The following is a 17,122-nucleotide window of genomic DNA, read 5'->3' as shown; positions in this document are numbered from 1 at the left end:
ATGACCTAGATGCTGCACATCTCAGCATTGCCGTCCTACAGATTCTGAGCGTGTTCTCACAAGGAGCTGTGGGTGACGTCCGTGCCTATGTTCGCTGCCGTTTCCCTGGCACGTTACAGCTGGGAGAGATTTTTGACATTTCTTAGTCTGGAGATTGATGGCGGATACATCACAGCCAGGAGAATGAGCTGCTCCTTTGGTCTGGGCTGGTAGTAATACACAAAAGAAGACACTGTGCCCAGTCCATGTACAGTGTCATTGATGACCCTGGCACTGTGGTGTGTGGCACACTAGACCTGATGGCATAATGCTGATCTCTGCCCCTCGACACTGCCCACAGCGATGATGTCGCCCGCTCATCCACATCGGTAGGAACTTTATCCTGGATGTAGAAATACTTGTCTGCTTTTAAAGACAACCTTTCAGCACAATTTCGTTAATGTAAAGACTCGGCTGTAATGGAGCTGATTTGGTGACGTTTTCGTCTAATTATTTTTTTAGTGCACTGGTGCTGGACTGTGCACTAGGGATTCTCCTCCTGCCCCGACCCCTCCGTCTGCCTCCGGTGTTTGAATGACTGGTCACCAATATTTTTTTTCCAATGACCAGCTTCCCTTTTGAAATTTGCTGCTAGTACCGTCATTGCTGTAGTTGTAAAGTGTAGACTGTACATGTAGAGATTGGTTTCCCAGCTGGTCTCTAATAAAATGGTGCTGGGGGTGTCACATGTGCGCTCTCCTCTAAAACGTCACCGAGTCAAGATCCAGATGTGCATGTGCCGAACATTGTGCCACTTTATTATAGACCAGCCAGGAAAGCAATCTGCGCATGCAGTGTCCACGACAATGATGGTGCCAGATTTCAACCAGGAGTCAGGCAGAGGAGATGGGGCAGAAGACCCGGTGCACAGTCCGGCCCCTGTGCACCTAAATCTCATTAGCAGAAAACTTCATTTGCTGATTACAGAGAACAAAATAGCAGATTTATTCACCAAAGGTATCGATTTAATCAGTATCACAGCGCCATTACAGCCTTGTATTTACTATATGATGCAAAATTGTGCCGACAGGCTCTCTTTAAGTGTGAATACAATAATTTTCATGACCTTCGTAGACATTGAATTGTGGACATTTTACTATTCAGCCTTCTCTTCCTGCAGTACTGGTTCTGTTTTTCTATGCCATCATTTTGGAGCACTTATGATTTATTGATTAGCATTCTATTCAATTTTATTTGGCATAGTTGAAGAGGAAAGCTGCATTTTTTTTTAATAAAATCAAGAACCAGATTGTCAGATTCTGAATTATCACGTAATCCTAGAAAATGATGTAAATGTAGGTTGCCACCCGGGAGACACCACAGACTCTGCCCGTATAACATGTTTCATCAGGGAGTTGTCATCTTTCTGCTCAATAGTTTGATGAAATCTCGTATTCTGGATTACCAGAATTCTGTATTATTAGGTGTCTGATCAAAGGACAAAACTTGCATGATGCATTAACCCTTGCTGTGATGTTAAACAAACTGTTGCTTTTTTTCTTATGATATCGAAAGCTTTTACCGACCAGCTCTGATTTGGATAACCTGGATGAAATCCTGGATGACTTACAGAAAAGCCAGCTGTACACTGACCCTCGGTCTGATGCTAACTCTGTGGATAAACAAGCGATCATCAATGACCTGATGCAGATCGCCGGTGATAACAGCTTGGCCCTACCTCCCAGCGTGCACAGGCAGAGAATTCTCCAGATGCAGCAGAACAGTAAGTTTCCCACCCTGACGTAGGATTTCCTGTTCCTCTCTGTCTGGGAGCAGCAGCCTCTTGTTTTCTTTGTTTTGCCTTAGAAATATTGTTTGTAAACAAGCAGCGCCCCCTGCTGCTGACTATTGTAAATTAAAGCAATGAGCTCTTTAATGTATGGACCTAAGGAAAATGTACACGTTTTCTTGCATGTGTCAAAATGCTCGGCCCATTTACACGAGACGATGGCTGGCTGAACGAAATACCATCCTGCCTAAAAAGTCTCAATAGAGTTGCTGTTTTCACATCTCTTTCCCATTGGAAACATTTTGTTCATAGAACATATATTTTCACCCATTGCAGTGGTTCCCTATTGACTTTCTATGAAATGTGTGCTAGCGTTCTTTTCACTTTATATCCATGCAGTGTTCAATAATCCCCATCCTGCACAGCTTCAGCTTGGAAGACTTTTACCAAACCAGAATGTACCAGTGGATATCAGTTTACAAAACCAGACGCCCCCTGGATCCTTCCAGCCGATGAGGAATACCAGCCCCTTCTCTGCCATGCCACCATCTGGAATGATAAGCAGTCAGGGAATGATGGGAGGGCAGGGTGGTGTTGGCACCAGTAGCCCTGGTAGGTGAATCTGTGTGCTTTACTAAATTACATCTTTTTATTCCTAGGGGGGCTTTTTCGGTTCTCTCCGCAGCAATATATGTCTTTAATCCATTGTGCCTGATATTATGTCCATTGATATACAGTCACTGCATTGGCGGGGATGGCTGTGGTTGGCATGTTTAGTGGGAGATTTGCAGAAATAACCTAAAACAGACCTTAAAATATTATATAAAATTATTTGCCAATAACTTTTTTCTCATGGCAACCAGGTGAATCCTGCAAAACGAAATTCAAGGATATCAGTGGACCACCTCAGCTCTTTATTCATAGTACGATAACAAAACTGCATAAAAAAATATTTATTTGTAAGGAAATGTTTAAAATGTAATTTAATTAGCAAATATCAGTAACTTCCGCTAGCGAGCCACTAACCTTTCTTTGTGCAGCGCCCTGTTTGGCAGCTGGTTAAGTACCTACAACTTGCTGTTTGTTTTTTTTTTTTGTTCAGTTTTTTACTACTTTTAATAGAAACATATGCATTGTTTTGTGACTGTAATATAAATGCTTCTTATGTGTCTGCTTGTATTGGAGATGGGGTGGTTCTACTACAGTCGTAATGATCGCTTATCATGGGATCCAGATAGGTCACCAATATACAGGTGGGGGTCTGACAGTTGGCACTCCTACCAATCGGGGGTTACCTGTAGTGGCCGGATGTAAGCAGTGTATAGAGTCTACTGCCGCCGAACCATCACACTGCTTAGTGGCCGCTGCTGAAATGGAGGACAGCAGGGTGAGTGATTATGGACCCCCACCAGTCTGATGACCTAAAAAGTAATGAATATCAAGGAAAAAAATAACCTTTAAAACAACCGGGCATATGTGAACTTAATGCCAAATATAAGAAAGTATATGAATGTTCATACATGAACCAAACCCTTCATTGGAAGCAGTCTGAGTTGCATGGAGGGTAACTTCTGGCTGATTATCTGCACATAACACAGATGTATGGCTAGCAGTAGTCACAAATGAGCGAGCCAGTCTCTTGGGCAATCCCTGCATGTGTTGGGGCAGTTGGAACATGCAGCCGCAGGGATTGGAGCATTTTTTTGAGCATGCCAAAACTACTCTATTAAGACACGACCGTGCCCAGATGACAGCTTATCCGAGCAGGCTCGCTCATCACTATTCATGAGTCATCATGCTGGCAGTCCTCATGTCTCTTCTGACCTAAATGTCTTTTTTTTTTTTTTTTTTAAAGATGTTAATGAAGTGTATACGTTGCTAACACCAGAAATTATTGCTGTTTGATATTTGGGATTTCCGTAGAATAACGCCCCTCTAACACTGGCCAAAGTGAGCGTGCAGCTATGATTGTCACGCCGCCTGCTTCTAGGCCTTGTCATAAGGTGTATATTTCTGTGTTCGACTTAAAAAGTAAACATTACTAAAAGTTTTGAATTTTTTTCAGGTATAATGGGTGGAAATGCCTCCAGGCCAGCTTTACAGTCACCTGAGTGGGGTTCACAGACAGCAAGTCCTGTGAGGGCAACATGTCCAACAAGTGGCAATGCCATGAGCAGGCCAATGCAGGGCATGATTCGCAGTCCGACCTCAAATATTCCAATGAGGTCCACCAGCCAGGCATGTCCGAGGCCCATGATGCAGTCCCCTGTTATGAGTATGGGTAAGTCTAACCGATGTATAGCAGCATTCATGTATTTTAAGATTTTTTATTTTTGATAAAAAGACTAATATTCCTGGTCCTTTAGCCACACACTGTATTGTTTAGTAGGGGTAGACTGCATGCATATTAAATCCAGCATTTATCAAAACACACGGTTGCAAAGCTATACAAATTTATTCACTTCAGGAACTTCTGATCTGGACATGAACCTGACAGGAGCACCATATACCCAGCAGCAGGCACCTCCGAACCAAACCGCTCCATGGCCTGACAGTATTTTGCCTATTGATCAAAGTTTCAACAATCCGAGCAGGTAAAGCGTCTAAGAAGTCCGGTGTGATGTGTGGCCATAATGTGAGAAGCTCATGGCATTGTTTTCCTACTTGGTGTGTGATGCCTTCACTATTGTTATTTGTAGGCAGCAGTTCAGCTCATCAGAAGACTTACTTTGCCGACCACCTCCATCAGAGTCTCCAAACGAAGAGGGGAACCTCCTTGATCAGCTTTATATGGCTTTGCGGAATTTTGATGGTCTGGAGGAGATTGACCGAGCACTTGGAATACCAGAATTAGTCAGTCAGGTACCTTGCTTGTTACCAATGTAATTTTTTTTAAATCCTTTGCTTACATATATTTAATATAAATGTCTATGTGCTAATTGTAGTTAAACAGACCGTGTGTGTTTTTGTATGCAGAGTCAGAGCGTTGATCCAGAATCGGCGTTCGTTAGTCAAGACTCAAATTTGATCATGGATCAAAAAGCGCCTCTCTTTAACCACGCTTACAGTGCTCAAGGACAGATGGCTCAGAATAGCTATGGTCAAATGCCGGATCCAAACTTCCATCCTATGGGACAGCGTCCAAACTATGGGATGCTGCGCATGCAAACCCGGCCTGGGCTGAGGCCCACAGGAATGGTACAGAACCAACCAAACCAGCTAAGGCTCCAGCTGCAGCATCGGCTTCAACAGGCACAGCAGGTACCTGTTATCTCACTTTTTTTTTTTAATTTGTATATTAACCATAAAACATACACACATGAATACTGCCAAAGTGATACACGTGCACTTGTCCAAGCAACTATAAAGGAACAGCAGTCTTACATGTTAGATCCTTAATACATCTAATGAACTCATAAGTCCATGTATTGCTATAAGGATAATAAACCAAATCAACAAGTGATCAGAACATTTTGTTTTATTATATCCATTTGGCGATATATATCTGAAAATGACACTACATATCTAATTAACCTGCAACTACTACTAACACACTGCCAAGCACATTTATGCAGTATTAATACCTTACAATGCCATAGAGTAACCTGAAATATTTTAATCATATTATTTACAGAGGTGCTGAACCACTACGTACTAGAATGGTGAGATGAGAGGAGTTCCACCTATCCCAAATTTTATCAAATTTCCCTGGACAGCCCCGGTTCTGATCTAACGCTCGTTCAAACGATATAACTGAATTTACCAATTCAATCCATGCTCTGAGAGAAGGATGTGCACCACCCATCCACTGTAGCTCCAGCATCTTTCTAGCCAGAAAGAGAGTCTCCCGCAAGAGATCGCTGATTTTGTGACGCCACAGCGATCTCGCTAGCGATCTCGTTGTGTGTGGCACGCATCTGCGAATCCCCCCCCTGCCGGGTATCGCTGATTGTGCAGGATCGTTCTGGGCCGTTTTTTTGATTGCTGGTCTCCCACTGGCCAGCACGCATTGCTGCGTGTGGCAGCAGGAGAGCAGCGATCAGCGAGGCTGGGAGCTGGTATCCAACGTAAACATCGGGTAACTAAGAGCCGTGCGGTGCCTAGTTACCCGCTGTTTACCTTGGAAACCAACGTGCACCCTGGTTTCCAGGGTGAACAGCGGGTATCTAAGAGCCGCGCGGCTCTTAGATACCCGCTGTTTACATTGGATACCAGCTTGCTCGCTGGTCCTGATCGCTGGTGGGTCTGTCTATGTGACAGCTCACCAGCGATCAGCTAACTATATCCCAGCGATCCCATCCACGTCGGATCGTTGGTGGGATCGCTGGGACATTGATGCGTGTAACGGGGCCATTACTCAAGGCCTTAACCTGCCCAGCAAGATACTATAAATGGAAATCCAGCAGAGCCACCACGTCCATCTGTTTAGATCTCTGCAGAGGTGATAATTTAAGCTTGGATCTGGTTTTCCCCCAAATAAAAGATGTAGTTAAAGAATTTAAATTTGCAAAAAAGGACTTGGGGATCAGCACCGCACTGTGTTGGAGGGAATAACTTAGCTTAGGGAGCAAAATCATCTTAATGAGGTTTATACGACCAGCGACAGATAGCGGGAGTTTACTCCAGGAAGCAAATTTAATCCTAATTAGATCCAATAGTGGAAGGACATTAAGTTGTAGGTCAAGTTCACTATTTTTTTGGAATATTAATTCCTAGATACTTAAAATGTGACACTATAGGCAATGAAGATAAAGTATCAAGGTGAGCTCCCGGGTTATGAGAAAGGGGTAACAAGGCAGACTTCTCCCAGTTATTGTATAGACCCGAGTATTTACTGAATTTATGAATGGTATCGATTACTTATGGCAGAGTCTCCTCTGTGTTATCCATGAATATCACCATGTCATTGGCATATAGGCCGATTGTCTAGATACTATCTGCTATGTTTATGCCCTTTAATATTCGGAGAGGATCTTACGTGTATTGTCAGCACCTCGATCGCAAGGGCAGAGAGGGCCGGGGAGAGGGAGCACCCCTGCCGCGTCCTTCTAGATAGGGAAAGTGGTTCCGATATGAAGTGGTTTATAATTATACGGCCCTTAGGTTTTGCGTAAATTGTGCCAATCCATTTTTGAAATCTATCTCCGAAACCATACTTCTGCAAACACGCGAATAGGAAAGGCCATTCAAGGGAGTCAAAGGCCTTAGCAGCGTCTAACGATGCCAAAGCCCAAGAATTGTTCAACACCAAAGAACTATACTGAACCACCGACTGGATCCGCCTAATAGTAATGGAGGTGCTTTTGCCAGGCATGAAACCAGTTTGGTCAGAGTGTATGAGATCCAATATAACTGAGTTCAATCTAGTGGCCAAAACTTTAGTGAAAATGTTACAATCTACATTTACCAGTGATATGGGGCGATATGATCCACACTCAAGTGGGTCCTTCCCTTCTTTTTTAAGTACAATAAAATTTGCTTCGTAACAGGAACCCGACCTACACCCCCCCTCCAAATCCCCTGAAACACCTCTAAGAGAAGTGGCACCAATACGTCTCTATACTTTCTATATAGTTCAATTGGGAACCCATCCGGTCCAGGAGCCTTCCCAGAGGCCATATCCATCATAGCACCTTCTATTTCTTCTATAGTAAAACCAGCGTCCAGAAGGGCTCGCTGAGTAAAGTCTAACGAGGGGAATTTAATGTCTGATAGATAGTCCAGACATTCTGGGACATCAAAACCACTCCTAGAAGTATATAATGTGTTATAGTAGTCAAAAATGCAATGAAGTATGTCCTCAGTTGAGGTTGCTAATAAATTATCTGGTTTCCGAATTTGGAGTATAGTGTTAGGCGTGTTGTGCTGGTGTACCAAGAAGGCCAAAAAATGTACCTGCCGTTATCTCACATTTTAGTAGGAATACATGTTGTACTTTCTCTTGTCTTGTGTAGCAGTAAGTTTAAAGGGAACCTGTCGGCAGGATCACCGCTTCTAAGCAGTTTATATGGGCATGTAGGCCATAGGAAGCTAAATAAAATGATATCTTGATAACTGTGATCTGATGGCATTTTACCCCATAAAGCCACGTTTTTCTTATAAATATGTAAATGAGCTGTTACGATCTATGGGCGGGATACCCCCGCCCATAGATCGTAACCAGGGGAAGAGTCTTGAGGAGATCATTTGCATATTCCCAGTGCCTTCTGGGATAAGTGAAGAGTCTCCGTGAGCTCAACGATCACTGGGTTTTGGCCGTTGCAGCTGAAAAGAGGAAATCGGAAAACCAGGGGAAGAGTCTTGAGGAGATCATTTGCATATTCCCAGTGCCTTCTGGGATAAGTGAAGAGTCTCCGTGAGCTCAACGATCACTGGGTTTTGGCCGTTGCAGCTGAAAAGAGGAAATCGGAAAAACCGCGCGCCTGTCGGCGAGCGAATTTTGGCTCATCCTTCATTGTTTTTAAGAAATCTCAAGATGGAAGAGGCCAGGAGCCATTTGGTGAGCTGCATTTCTTGCTACATGTTCACAGATTTACCTGTGGAAAAGCCAAACTTCACATGCCACAAATGCAAGCTTGTGTCCCTGTTGGAGGAAAAGTTGCAAAATCTCGAAGAGAGGTTAGCTACGCTGAAGATCATTAAGGAAGGTGAAGAGTTCTTAGACAGAGCAGAATTATCTCTTCATGTTACAGAAAGAGAAGAAATTCGAAGTGCACCTGAAGAAACAGAGGAATGGAGACATGTGACCCAGAGAAGCAGGAGGATCAGGAGGCAGTCAGCACCCATACTGCTCAGAAACCAGTACCAGGCTCTCACGCAGGAAAACGATGAAGAAATACATCAGGATAAGACTTTGCCAACAAACAGCAACCTTATACGCCTTCAGAGTCCTCCTGGATGGAGAAAGAAAAATGTTGTGAAGAAGAAACGGAGAGTGGTGGTCATGGGGGATTCCCTGTTGAGAGGAACAGAGGCCGCTATCTGCAGACCGGATATAACTTCAAGAGAAATGTGCTGTCTTCCAGGTGCAAAAATTAAAGATGTGTCTGACAGGATATCAGGACTCTTCAGACCTACAGATGACTACCCATTCCTGCTACTACATGTGGGGACAAATGACACCGCAAGAAACGACCTGGAAACCATCTGCGGAGACTTTGAAGACTTAGGCAAGAAAGTGAAAGAACTGGGAGCGCAGGTGGTCTTCTCTTCCATCCTCCCAGTGGATGGCCATGGAACAAGGAGGTGGAATAAGATTCTGCAGGTGAACAACTGGCTACGTCGATGGTGCTGTCAGCAACGATTTGGATTTCTGGATCACGGAGTGAACTACTTATACGATGGACTACTTGCTAGAGATGGGGAGCACCTTACGAAGACTGGAAAGCATGTATTTGGAAGTCGCCTTGCTACACTTGTAAGGAGAGCTTTAAACTAGAACAACATGGGAAGGGAAGCAAAAGGCCAGAAAAAGCCATACACCTGACAAATGCTATTGAGAACTCTGCTATTAGAAGTGGAAAGGAAGAACAAAGAAGAAAGAATCTAATTAATAAAAATATTGGAGAAAGAGAAACCAATCACAAACTAAAATGTTTCTATACTAATGCACAAAGCATGGGCAACAAACAAGGAGAATTGGAACTACTAACACAGGAAAAGAAATATGTCATTGGAATCACTGAAACTTGGTGGGACAATACACATGATTGGAATACAAGACTAGAAGGATACAACTTATTTGCAAGAAACAGACTTGATAAACGAGGAGGGGGTGTCGCATTGTATGTTAGAAACGCGTATATCTGCACAGAGATTGAAGCTTCAGAGACTGGGAGTTCTGTGGAAACTGTTTGGGTAAGAATACAAGGACAGAACAATGGAAAGGACACCATTGTAGGCATTTACTACAGGCTGCCTGTGCAAGCTGAAGATATGGATGAACTCTTTATGCATCAAATGGCCAAGTTCTCCAAAAAATATGACATAGTTGTCATGGGAGATTTCAACTATCCAGACATTTGTTGGGAATCTCTCTCAGGCAAAACTAACAGGTCAAGGAAATTCTTATCCTCTCTTGCTGACAACTTTATCTTCCAAAAGGTAAGGGAGAAAACAAGGGGAACTGCTACCTTGGATCTAATCCTTGTAAACAGGGAGGAAATGGTTGAGGAGGTAAAAGTGGCTGGGACCCTAGGAGGTAGCGACCATGCTATTTTAGAATTTTGGATAACTAGAGGCGGAAGACCTGTGAAGACTCAGACGTCAAGGTTAGATTTCAGAAAGGAAGATTTTAAGGGATTCAGAAAGAGAATTGGAGGGATCCCATGGCTGGATATCCTTAAAGACAAAAATGTCCAGGAAGCATGGGAAATCTTGAAAAATGAAATTCTCAAAGCACAGTTGTTAACAATTCCGAAGAGGGAAGAATAGGAAGCATTTAAGGAAACCAGGATGGATGAACACAGAACTTAAGCACATGCTAAAAAGGAAGAAAAAAATGTTTATAAAATGGAAAGAGGGAGGCATATCTAAAGAAGAATATAATGCTGTCTGCAGAACCTGCAGGGCACAAATCAGATTATCTAAAGCTGAAAATGAATTGAGGCTTGCAAGAGATGTCAAAAGCAATAATAAAGGATTTTGGGGATATGTCAAAAGTAAAAGAAAAGTCAAAGATGCTATAGGATTTTTACAGGATGAAAATGATGAAATGGTAAGACAGGATGTTGAGAAGGCTGAACTTTTAAATTCCTATTTTGCATCTGTTTTCTCTCAGAAAGGAAATGTAACATCAACTGTTATTCACTGTCCTATTAAGGGAGTAGAAGAATCCAGGATATCTATAAACAGAAAGATAGTGAGGAAACACTTAGCTAACCTAAATGAATTCAAGTCTCCAGGTCCAGATGAATTACACCCCAGAGTACTGAAGGAGATAGCAGAAGAAATTTTTGAACCCCTCTCCATAATCTTTGAAAATTCTTGGAGAACAGGAGAAGTGCCAGAAGACTGGAGAAGAGCAAATGTTGTTCCTATCTTCAAAAAGGGGAAGAAGGTGGACCCAGGCAACTATAGGCCGGTGAGTCTGACTTCTATACCAGGAAAGATCTTTGAACAAATTATTAAACAACATGTATGTCAATACCTGGATAAGAATGAAGTGATTAAACAGAGTCAGCATGGGTTTGTAGCTAATAAGTCATGTCAGACTAACTTAATTTCCTTCTATGACGGAATCACTGATTGGGTGGATCAAGGAAATGCTGTAGATATAGTATATCTTGACTTCAGCAAAGCATTTGACAAAGTCTCTCATACAATCCTTATTGAAAAAATGACTAAGTATGGAATGGACAAGGCAACTGTTAGGTGGATTCATAACTGGCTTAGTGATCGGACCCAAAGAGTGGTCGTAAATGGCTGCACATCCAGTTGGAAGAATGTCTCAAGTGGGGTACCACAGGGCTCTGTCCTGGGCCCTGTATTGTTCAACATCTTTATCAACGATTTAGATGAAGGAATTGAGGGTAAACTGATTAAATTTGCTGATGACACAAAGCTAGGAGGGATAGCTAATACTAGAGAAGAGAGAGGATTCAAAAAGATATAAATAAACTGGAGAAGTGGGCAGCAACTAACAGAATGGTTTTTAACAGGGAGAAATGCAAAGTACTACATCTGGGCAATAAAAATGAAAAAAGCATATATAGAATGGGAGGAATAGGGCTAAGTGACAGCACATGTGAAAAAGACTTGGGTATTCTAATAGATCACAGACTGAATATGAGTCAACAGTGTGATGCAGCAGCAAAAAAGGCAAATGCAATTCTAGGATGTATTAACAGAAGCATACAGTCTAGATCACGTGAAGTCATTATTTCCCTCTACTCCTCTTTGGTCAGACCTCATCTGGAATATTGTGTCCAGTTTTGGGCACCACATTTTAAAAAAGACATCAACAAACTGGAGCAAGTTCAGAAAAGAGCGACCAGAATGGTGACCGGTCTGCAAACCCTGTCTTATGAGGAAAGGTTGCAGGACTTGGGAATGTTTAGTTTGCAAAAGAGAAGACTGAGAGGAGACTTAATAGCTGTCTACAAATATCTAAAGGGCTGTCACATTGTAGAAGGATCAACTTTATTCTCATTTGCACAAGGAAAGACTAGAAGCAATGGGATGAAACTGAATGGGAGGAGACACAGATTAGATATTAGAAAAAACTTTTTGACAGTTAGAGTGATCAATGAGTGGAACGAGCTGCCACGAGAAGTGGTGAGTTCTCCTTCAATGGAAGTCTTCAAACAGAGGCTGGACAGACATCTGACTGGGATGATTTAGCGAATCCTGCTTTGAGCAGGGGGTTGGACCAGATGGCCCAGGAGGTCCCTTCCAACTCTACCATTCTATGATTCTATGATACAGATCTCCCAGAAAATCTGCCTCTAGGGATTATTTTCAGTTAAATGGGGGGTTACCAGTGTGAGACATGTAGATCAGGAGAGCAGACTGTCAGTCATTACATGTCTCACACTGGTAACACCACTCTTCATTTACAATAATCTCTGGAGACCGATTCTCATGCAGATCTATGTCTGGCCCATAGAGCTTAACAGCTTATTTACGTATTAAGAAAAACATGGATTACTCTGTAATAAGACAGCAGATCGCAGATATCAAAGTATCATTTTATTCACTTTTCTATAACCTACATGCACATATAGATGGTTTAGCAAGGGTGATCCATCTGACAGGTTCCTTTTAAAGGGGTTGTCCTAGACATGAAAAAGGCTAAAAAAAAAAACAGAGCAAAAAAAAAAACCCACGGTTCTGCTGCTTTGGCTTGATGTTTACCTGGCAGAATAATCATGTTAGCTGCAGTAATAATGCCTTCTGCACGGCTGAATGCCACGCTGTAGAGATCACATGAATGTATGGCACGTGATCACTGCAGCCAAGTAGACAGAAACCACCAGAAAAAGCAAATGTTTATAATACCGCCATATAAGGCAACAGCAATACTCAAAATCAGTATACCAAACCACAGATAGAGTACACAAAGCTGTTTAGAATGCTATAAAAATTTGACAATGTTATCATTACATGAAATAAAAGTATATAAAATACACTTCAAAATTATTTATGGACAACAGTTTATTCAATATTGCAAAGGAAATGAACAGTGATAAAATAAGTGGTATACTGTATATAGTAGAGAATTTTTTCTGTCCGCCAGAAATGATTTCAGGGTTAAATTTCCACCTGAAATCATTCCTCCGGGCATGCGCACTATAAAATGCGGGTCCTGCAGCAAAAAAAAAGGCTGCATGGTCCGACGGGGCATGTCGGCGGACGCAAAAAATTTGGCGGATCAGCAAAAAAACGGATCCAACGGATGGCCATCCGTCAAGATCCGCCGGTGATGCAAATCAATGGGGAATAAAACGGATCCGCCAAAAAAAAGGCGGATCCGTTTTTTTTTGCAAAACGGCGGATTTTGACTGATGGTCAAAAACGGAAGTGTGAAACAGGCCTAAGTAATCTCTACTGTTAGGAAAAGTAAACCCTGCACATCCCCTTTAACAGTATAATCAGCAATGCATAAAGAAGTGTTGTGAAAAGTGTATGGAAATCGACCCTGACTTGAGAATTTCTTTCTCTCATAGAATCGGCAACCACTAATGAATCCTATGAATAATGTCTCCACCATGAGTATGTCTATGAGGCCAGGAGTACCAGCACAGATGAGGGAGCAGGTAACGCGCAGGGCACATTGTAGGCTTAGACGGTCTCCTCTTCTGCCTGTTGTGAGGCTGTAAGGAGCAGCATGTAACGTTACTCATGACACCATACAGTATGCTGTGTCACCCTTACGGGCGACCTCTTATAGTACATGTTTAGGAGAAGATTGTAAGCCTTATTAAGGATTCATATTCCTGACTTGTTTTATACTTGAGTTACGTAAATATAAAATATTTGCATATCAATGTTATAGTTAATATTTTCATGTTAAATTGTGTAAATATTCCAATTTTTGTGCATTAACAAAATCCAGTTTTGTAATTTCTGCTAAATGTATTTGCAGGGGCCCATCAATGCTCAAATGATGGCTCAAAGGCAAAGAGAGATCTTGAGTCAGCACCTAAGGCAAAGGCAACTTCAGCAGCAACAACAACAACAACAGCAGCAGCAGCAAGTGCAGCACAGGGCCATGATGATGAGAGGACAAGGACTGTCTATGCCACCAAACATGGTGGCTTCAGCAGCCATGTCAGGATCAATAAGCAGTCCTCGGATTCCACAAGCCAATGCACAACAGTTTCCATTTCCTCCAAACTACGGTACTGGAATTCCATCCCCACCACCTTTCACCAGTCCTTTCTCCCCAGTGCCCCCCAGCCCTGGGTCACAGTCGCTCTCTCACAGCTCTTTGCATGGCTCTCAGATGAATCTGGCTAACCAAGGGATCATGGGGAGTATGGGAGGACAGTATGGCCCTGTCTTGAATCCCCCAATTCAGCACAATGCCTTCCAGTTTGCCAGCTCAGGTACCACCTTCCACTTTTAAGTGCAGGTTTTGCTTAACCTCTTTAGTGTCGCTAGGCCTGCAACCTATTGCAAAGCAGTACATTGCAGTCCAACCCCTTACTTATCATGGGGTTTCAAGTATCCGCAGTCTTCATAGGCTTGACGAGTTCTTGGAAGTGACTGGGTGGCAAACAAAAGAACCAGTCATTGCTCAATCATAATTTCACTCTTATATGTGCTAGAATCGGTTTATAAACCTGCTTTATAAGCTCGATACCTCTAGATCCCAGTAGATGAGTCTCAGCTGCTTCTATTTTACTGTATCCTACAGAATAAGCCACTTAAAGAAGGCAGTAGATTTACTTTTGGCATATACAAGAGTGAAAATGTTAAAAATACAACTCATTATTCTCTTTATCCCTGCAACTGAAGTTTGGTTCCAATATCTGAGATGTTGAATTATTTAACTGCATGTGATTACTAACATGTCATTAACATCCACTGACCGATCTAATACATCTCGTAGATTTATTTTAACCTGTGAATACTAGGCCAGTACACCGAATTTGCCAAGCCTATAAACATCAATTAGCTTTGTCATTCCTGTGCTTGTGTAAAGCTTCTCCTGCAATTTTCTGGCGTTGACCTGTCCTGTGCTTAGATCATGTCTCCTCTTTTTACACGTTACCTCTGTGTCTTTTTTTGGCTTGGCTTTTTCTTGTGTGCTTCATTTTCCATTCTGAATGTTTCATGATGTTGTTATGGTATATACTGTCACCACCTATCATATTAAGACTAGCTGACAATGCAATGGCTTTTAAATCTGGAGCACCACAGCCCGGGGGCTACATACATCTGGCAATGTAGCTGTGAGGGGGGCTACATACAGCTGACAATGTAACTGTGAGGGGGCTACATACAGCTGACAACGTAACTGTGAGGGGGCTACATACAGCTGACAACGTAACTGTGAGGAGGCTACATACAGCTGGCAACGTAACTGTGACGGGGGCTACATACAGCTGGCAATGTAACTGTGAGGGGCTACATACAGCTGGCAACGTAACTGTGAGGGGGCTACATACAGCTGGCAATGTAACTGTGAGGGGCTACATACAGCTGGCAACGTAACTGAGGGGGCTACATGCAGCTGGCAACGTAACTGTGAGGGGCTATATACATCTGGCAATGTAACTGTGAGGGGGCTGCATACAGCTGGCAATGTAACTGTGAGGGGGCTACATACAGCTGGCAACGTAACTGTGAGGGGGCTACATACAGCTGGCAATGTAACTGTGAGGGGGCTACATACATCTGGCAGTGTAACTGTGAGGGGGCTACATACAGCTGGCACTGTAACTGTGAGGGGGCTACATACAGCTGGCACTGTAACTGTGAGGGGGCTACATACAGCTGGCACTGTAACTGTGAGGGGGCTACATACAGCTGGCACTGTAACTGTGAGGGGGCTACATACAGCTGGCAATGTAACTGAGGGGGCTACATACAGCTGGCAATGTAACTGTGAGGGGGCTACATACGTTGCCAGCTGTAACTGTGAGGGGGCTACATACAGCTGGCAACGTAACTGTGAGGGGCTACATACAGCTGGCAACGTAACTGTGAGGGGGCTACATACAGCTGGCAATGTAACTGTGAGGGGGCTACATACATCTGGCAATGTAACTGTGAGGGGGCTACATAGAGCTGGCAACGTAACTGTGAGGGGCTACATACAGCTGGCAACGTAACTGTGAGGGGGCTACATACAGCTGGCAGTGTAACTGTGAGGGGGCTACATACATCTGGCAATGTAACTGAGGGGGCTACATACAGCTGGCAGTGTAACTGTGAGGGGCTACATACAGCTGGCAACGTAACTGTGAGGGGGCTACATACAGCTGGCAATGTAACTGAGGGGCTACATACATCTGGCAATGTAACTGTGAGGGGGCTGCATACAGCTGGCAATGTAACTGTGAGGGGGCTACATACAGCTGGCAACGTAACTGTGAGGGGCTATATACATCTGGCAATGTAACTGAGGGGGCTGCATACAGCTGGCAATGTAACTGTGAGGGGGCTACATACAGCTGGCAACGTAACTGTGAGGGGGCTACATACAGCTGGCACTGTAACTGTGAGGGGCTACATACAGCTGGCACTGTAACTGTGAGGGGGCTACATACAGCTGGCACTGTAACTGTGAGGGGGCTACATACAGCTGGCACTGTAACTGTGAGGGGGCTACATACAGCTGGCAGTGTAACTGAGGGGGCTACATACAGCTGGCAATGTAACTGTGAGGGGGCTACATACGTTGCCAGCTGTAACTGTGAGGGGGCTACATACAGCTGGCAACGTAACTGTGAGGGGGCTACATAAAGCTGGCAACGTAACTGTGAGGGGGCTACATACAGCTGGCAATGTAACTGTGAGGGGGCTACATACATCTGGCAACGTAACTGTGAGGGGGCTACATACAGCTGGCAACGTAACTGTGAGGGGCTACATACAGCTGGCAACGTAACTGTGAGGGGGCTACATACAGCTGGCAGTGTAACTGTGAGGGGGCTACATACATCTGGCAATGTAACTGAGGGGGCTACATACAGCTGGCAGTGTAACTGTGAGGGGCTACATACAGCTGGCAACGTAACTGTGAGGGGGCTACATACAGCTGGCAATGTAACTGAGGGGCTACATACAGCTGGCAACGTAACTGTGAGGGGCTATATACATCTGGCAATGTAACTGTGAGGGGGCTGCATACAGCTGGCAATGTAACTGTGAGGGGCTACATACAGCTGGCAACGTAACTGAGGG

At 43.6% G+C, this 17,122-nt stretch overlaps 1 protein-coding gene across 3 annotated transcripts in view; it reads left to right on the top strand.

Annotated features, from left to right (window-relative positions):
• NCOA2 (nuclear receptor coactivator 2) overlaps positions 1 to 17,122 on the top strand; it is a 246,723-nt gene that overhangs the window by 181,612 nt on the left and 47,989 nt on the right. For 2 of the 3 annotated variants that reach the window (XM_073583865.1, XM_073583866.1), the window contains 8 exons: positions 1,555 to 1,762; positions 2,168 to 2,380; positions 3,834 to 4,049; positions 4,236 to 4,362; positions 4,468 to 4,630; positions 4,745 to 5,029; positions 13,435 to 13,524; positions 13,854 to 14,316. In XM_073583865.1, the coding sequence (XP_073439966.1) occupies positions 1,555 to 1,762; positions 2,168 to 2,380; positions 3,834 to 4,049; positions 4,236 to 4,362; positions 4,468 to 4,630; positions 4,745 to 5,029; positions 13,435 to 13,524; positions 13,854 to 14,316 (1,765 nt within the window). The remainder of the gene's footprint in view (positions 1 to 1,554; positions 1,763 to 2,167; positions 2,381 to 3,833; positions 4,050 to 4,235; positions 4,363 to 4,467; positions 4,631 to 4,744; positions 5,030 to 13,434; positions 13,525 to 13,853; positions 14,317 to 17,122) is intronic. The other variant, XM_073583867.1, reaches the window with a different exon arrangement.

Source organism: Dendrobates tinctorius, unplaced genomic scaffold (assembly GCF_039654945.1).
Source record: "Dendrobates tinctorius isolate UK_male_01 unplaced genomic scaffold, ASM3965494v1 ptg000082l, whole genome shotgun sequence".
Lineage (NCBI taxonomy): Eukaryota > Metazoa > Chordata > Amphibia > Anura > Dendrobatidae > Dendrobates > Dendrobates tinctorius.
Note: the sequence above shows the minus strand (reverse complement) of the source record. Positions and strands in the feature narration are given on the sequence as shown.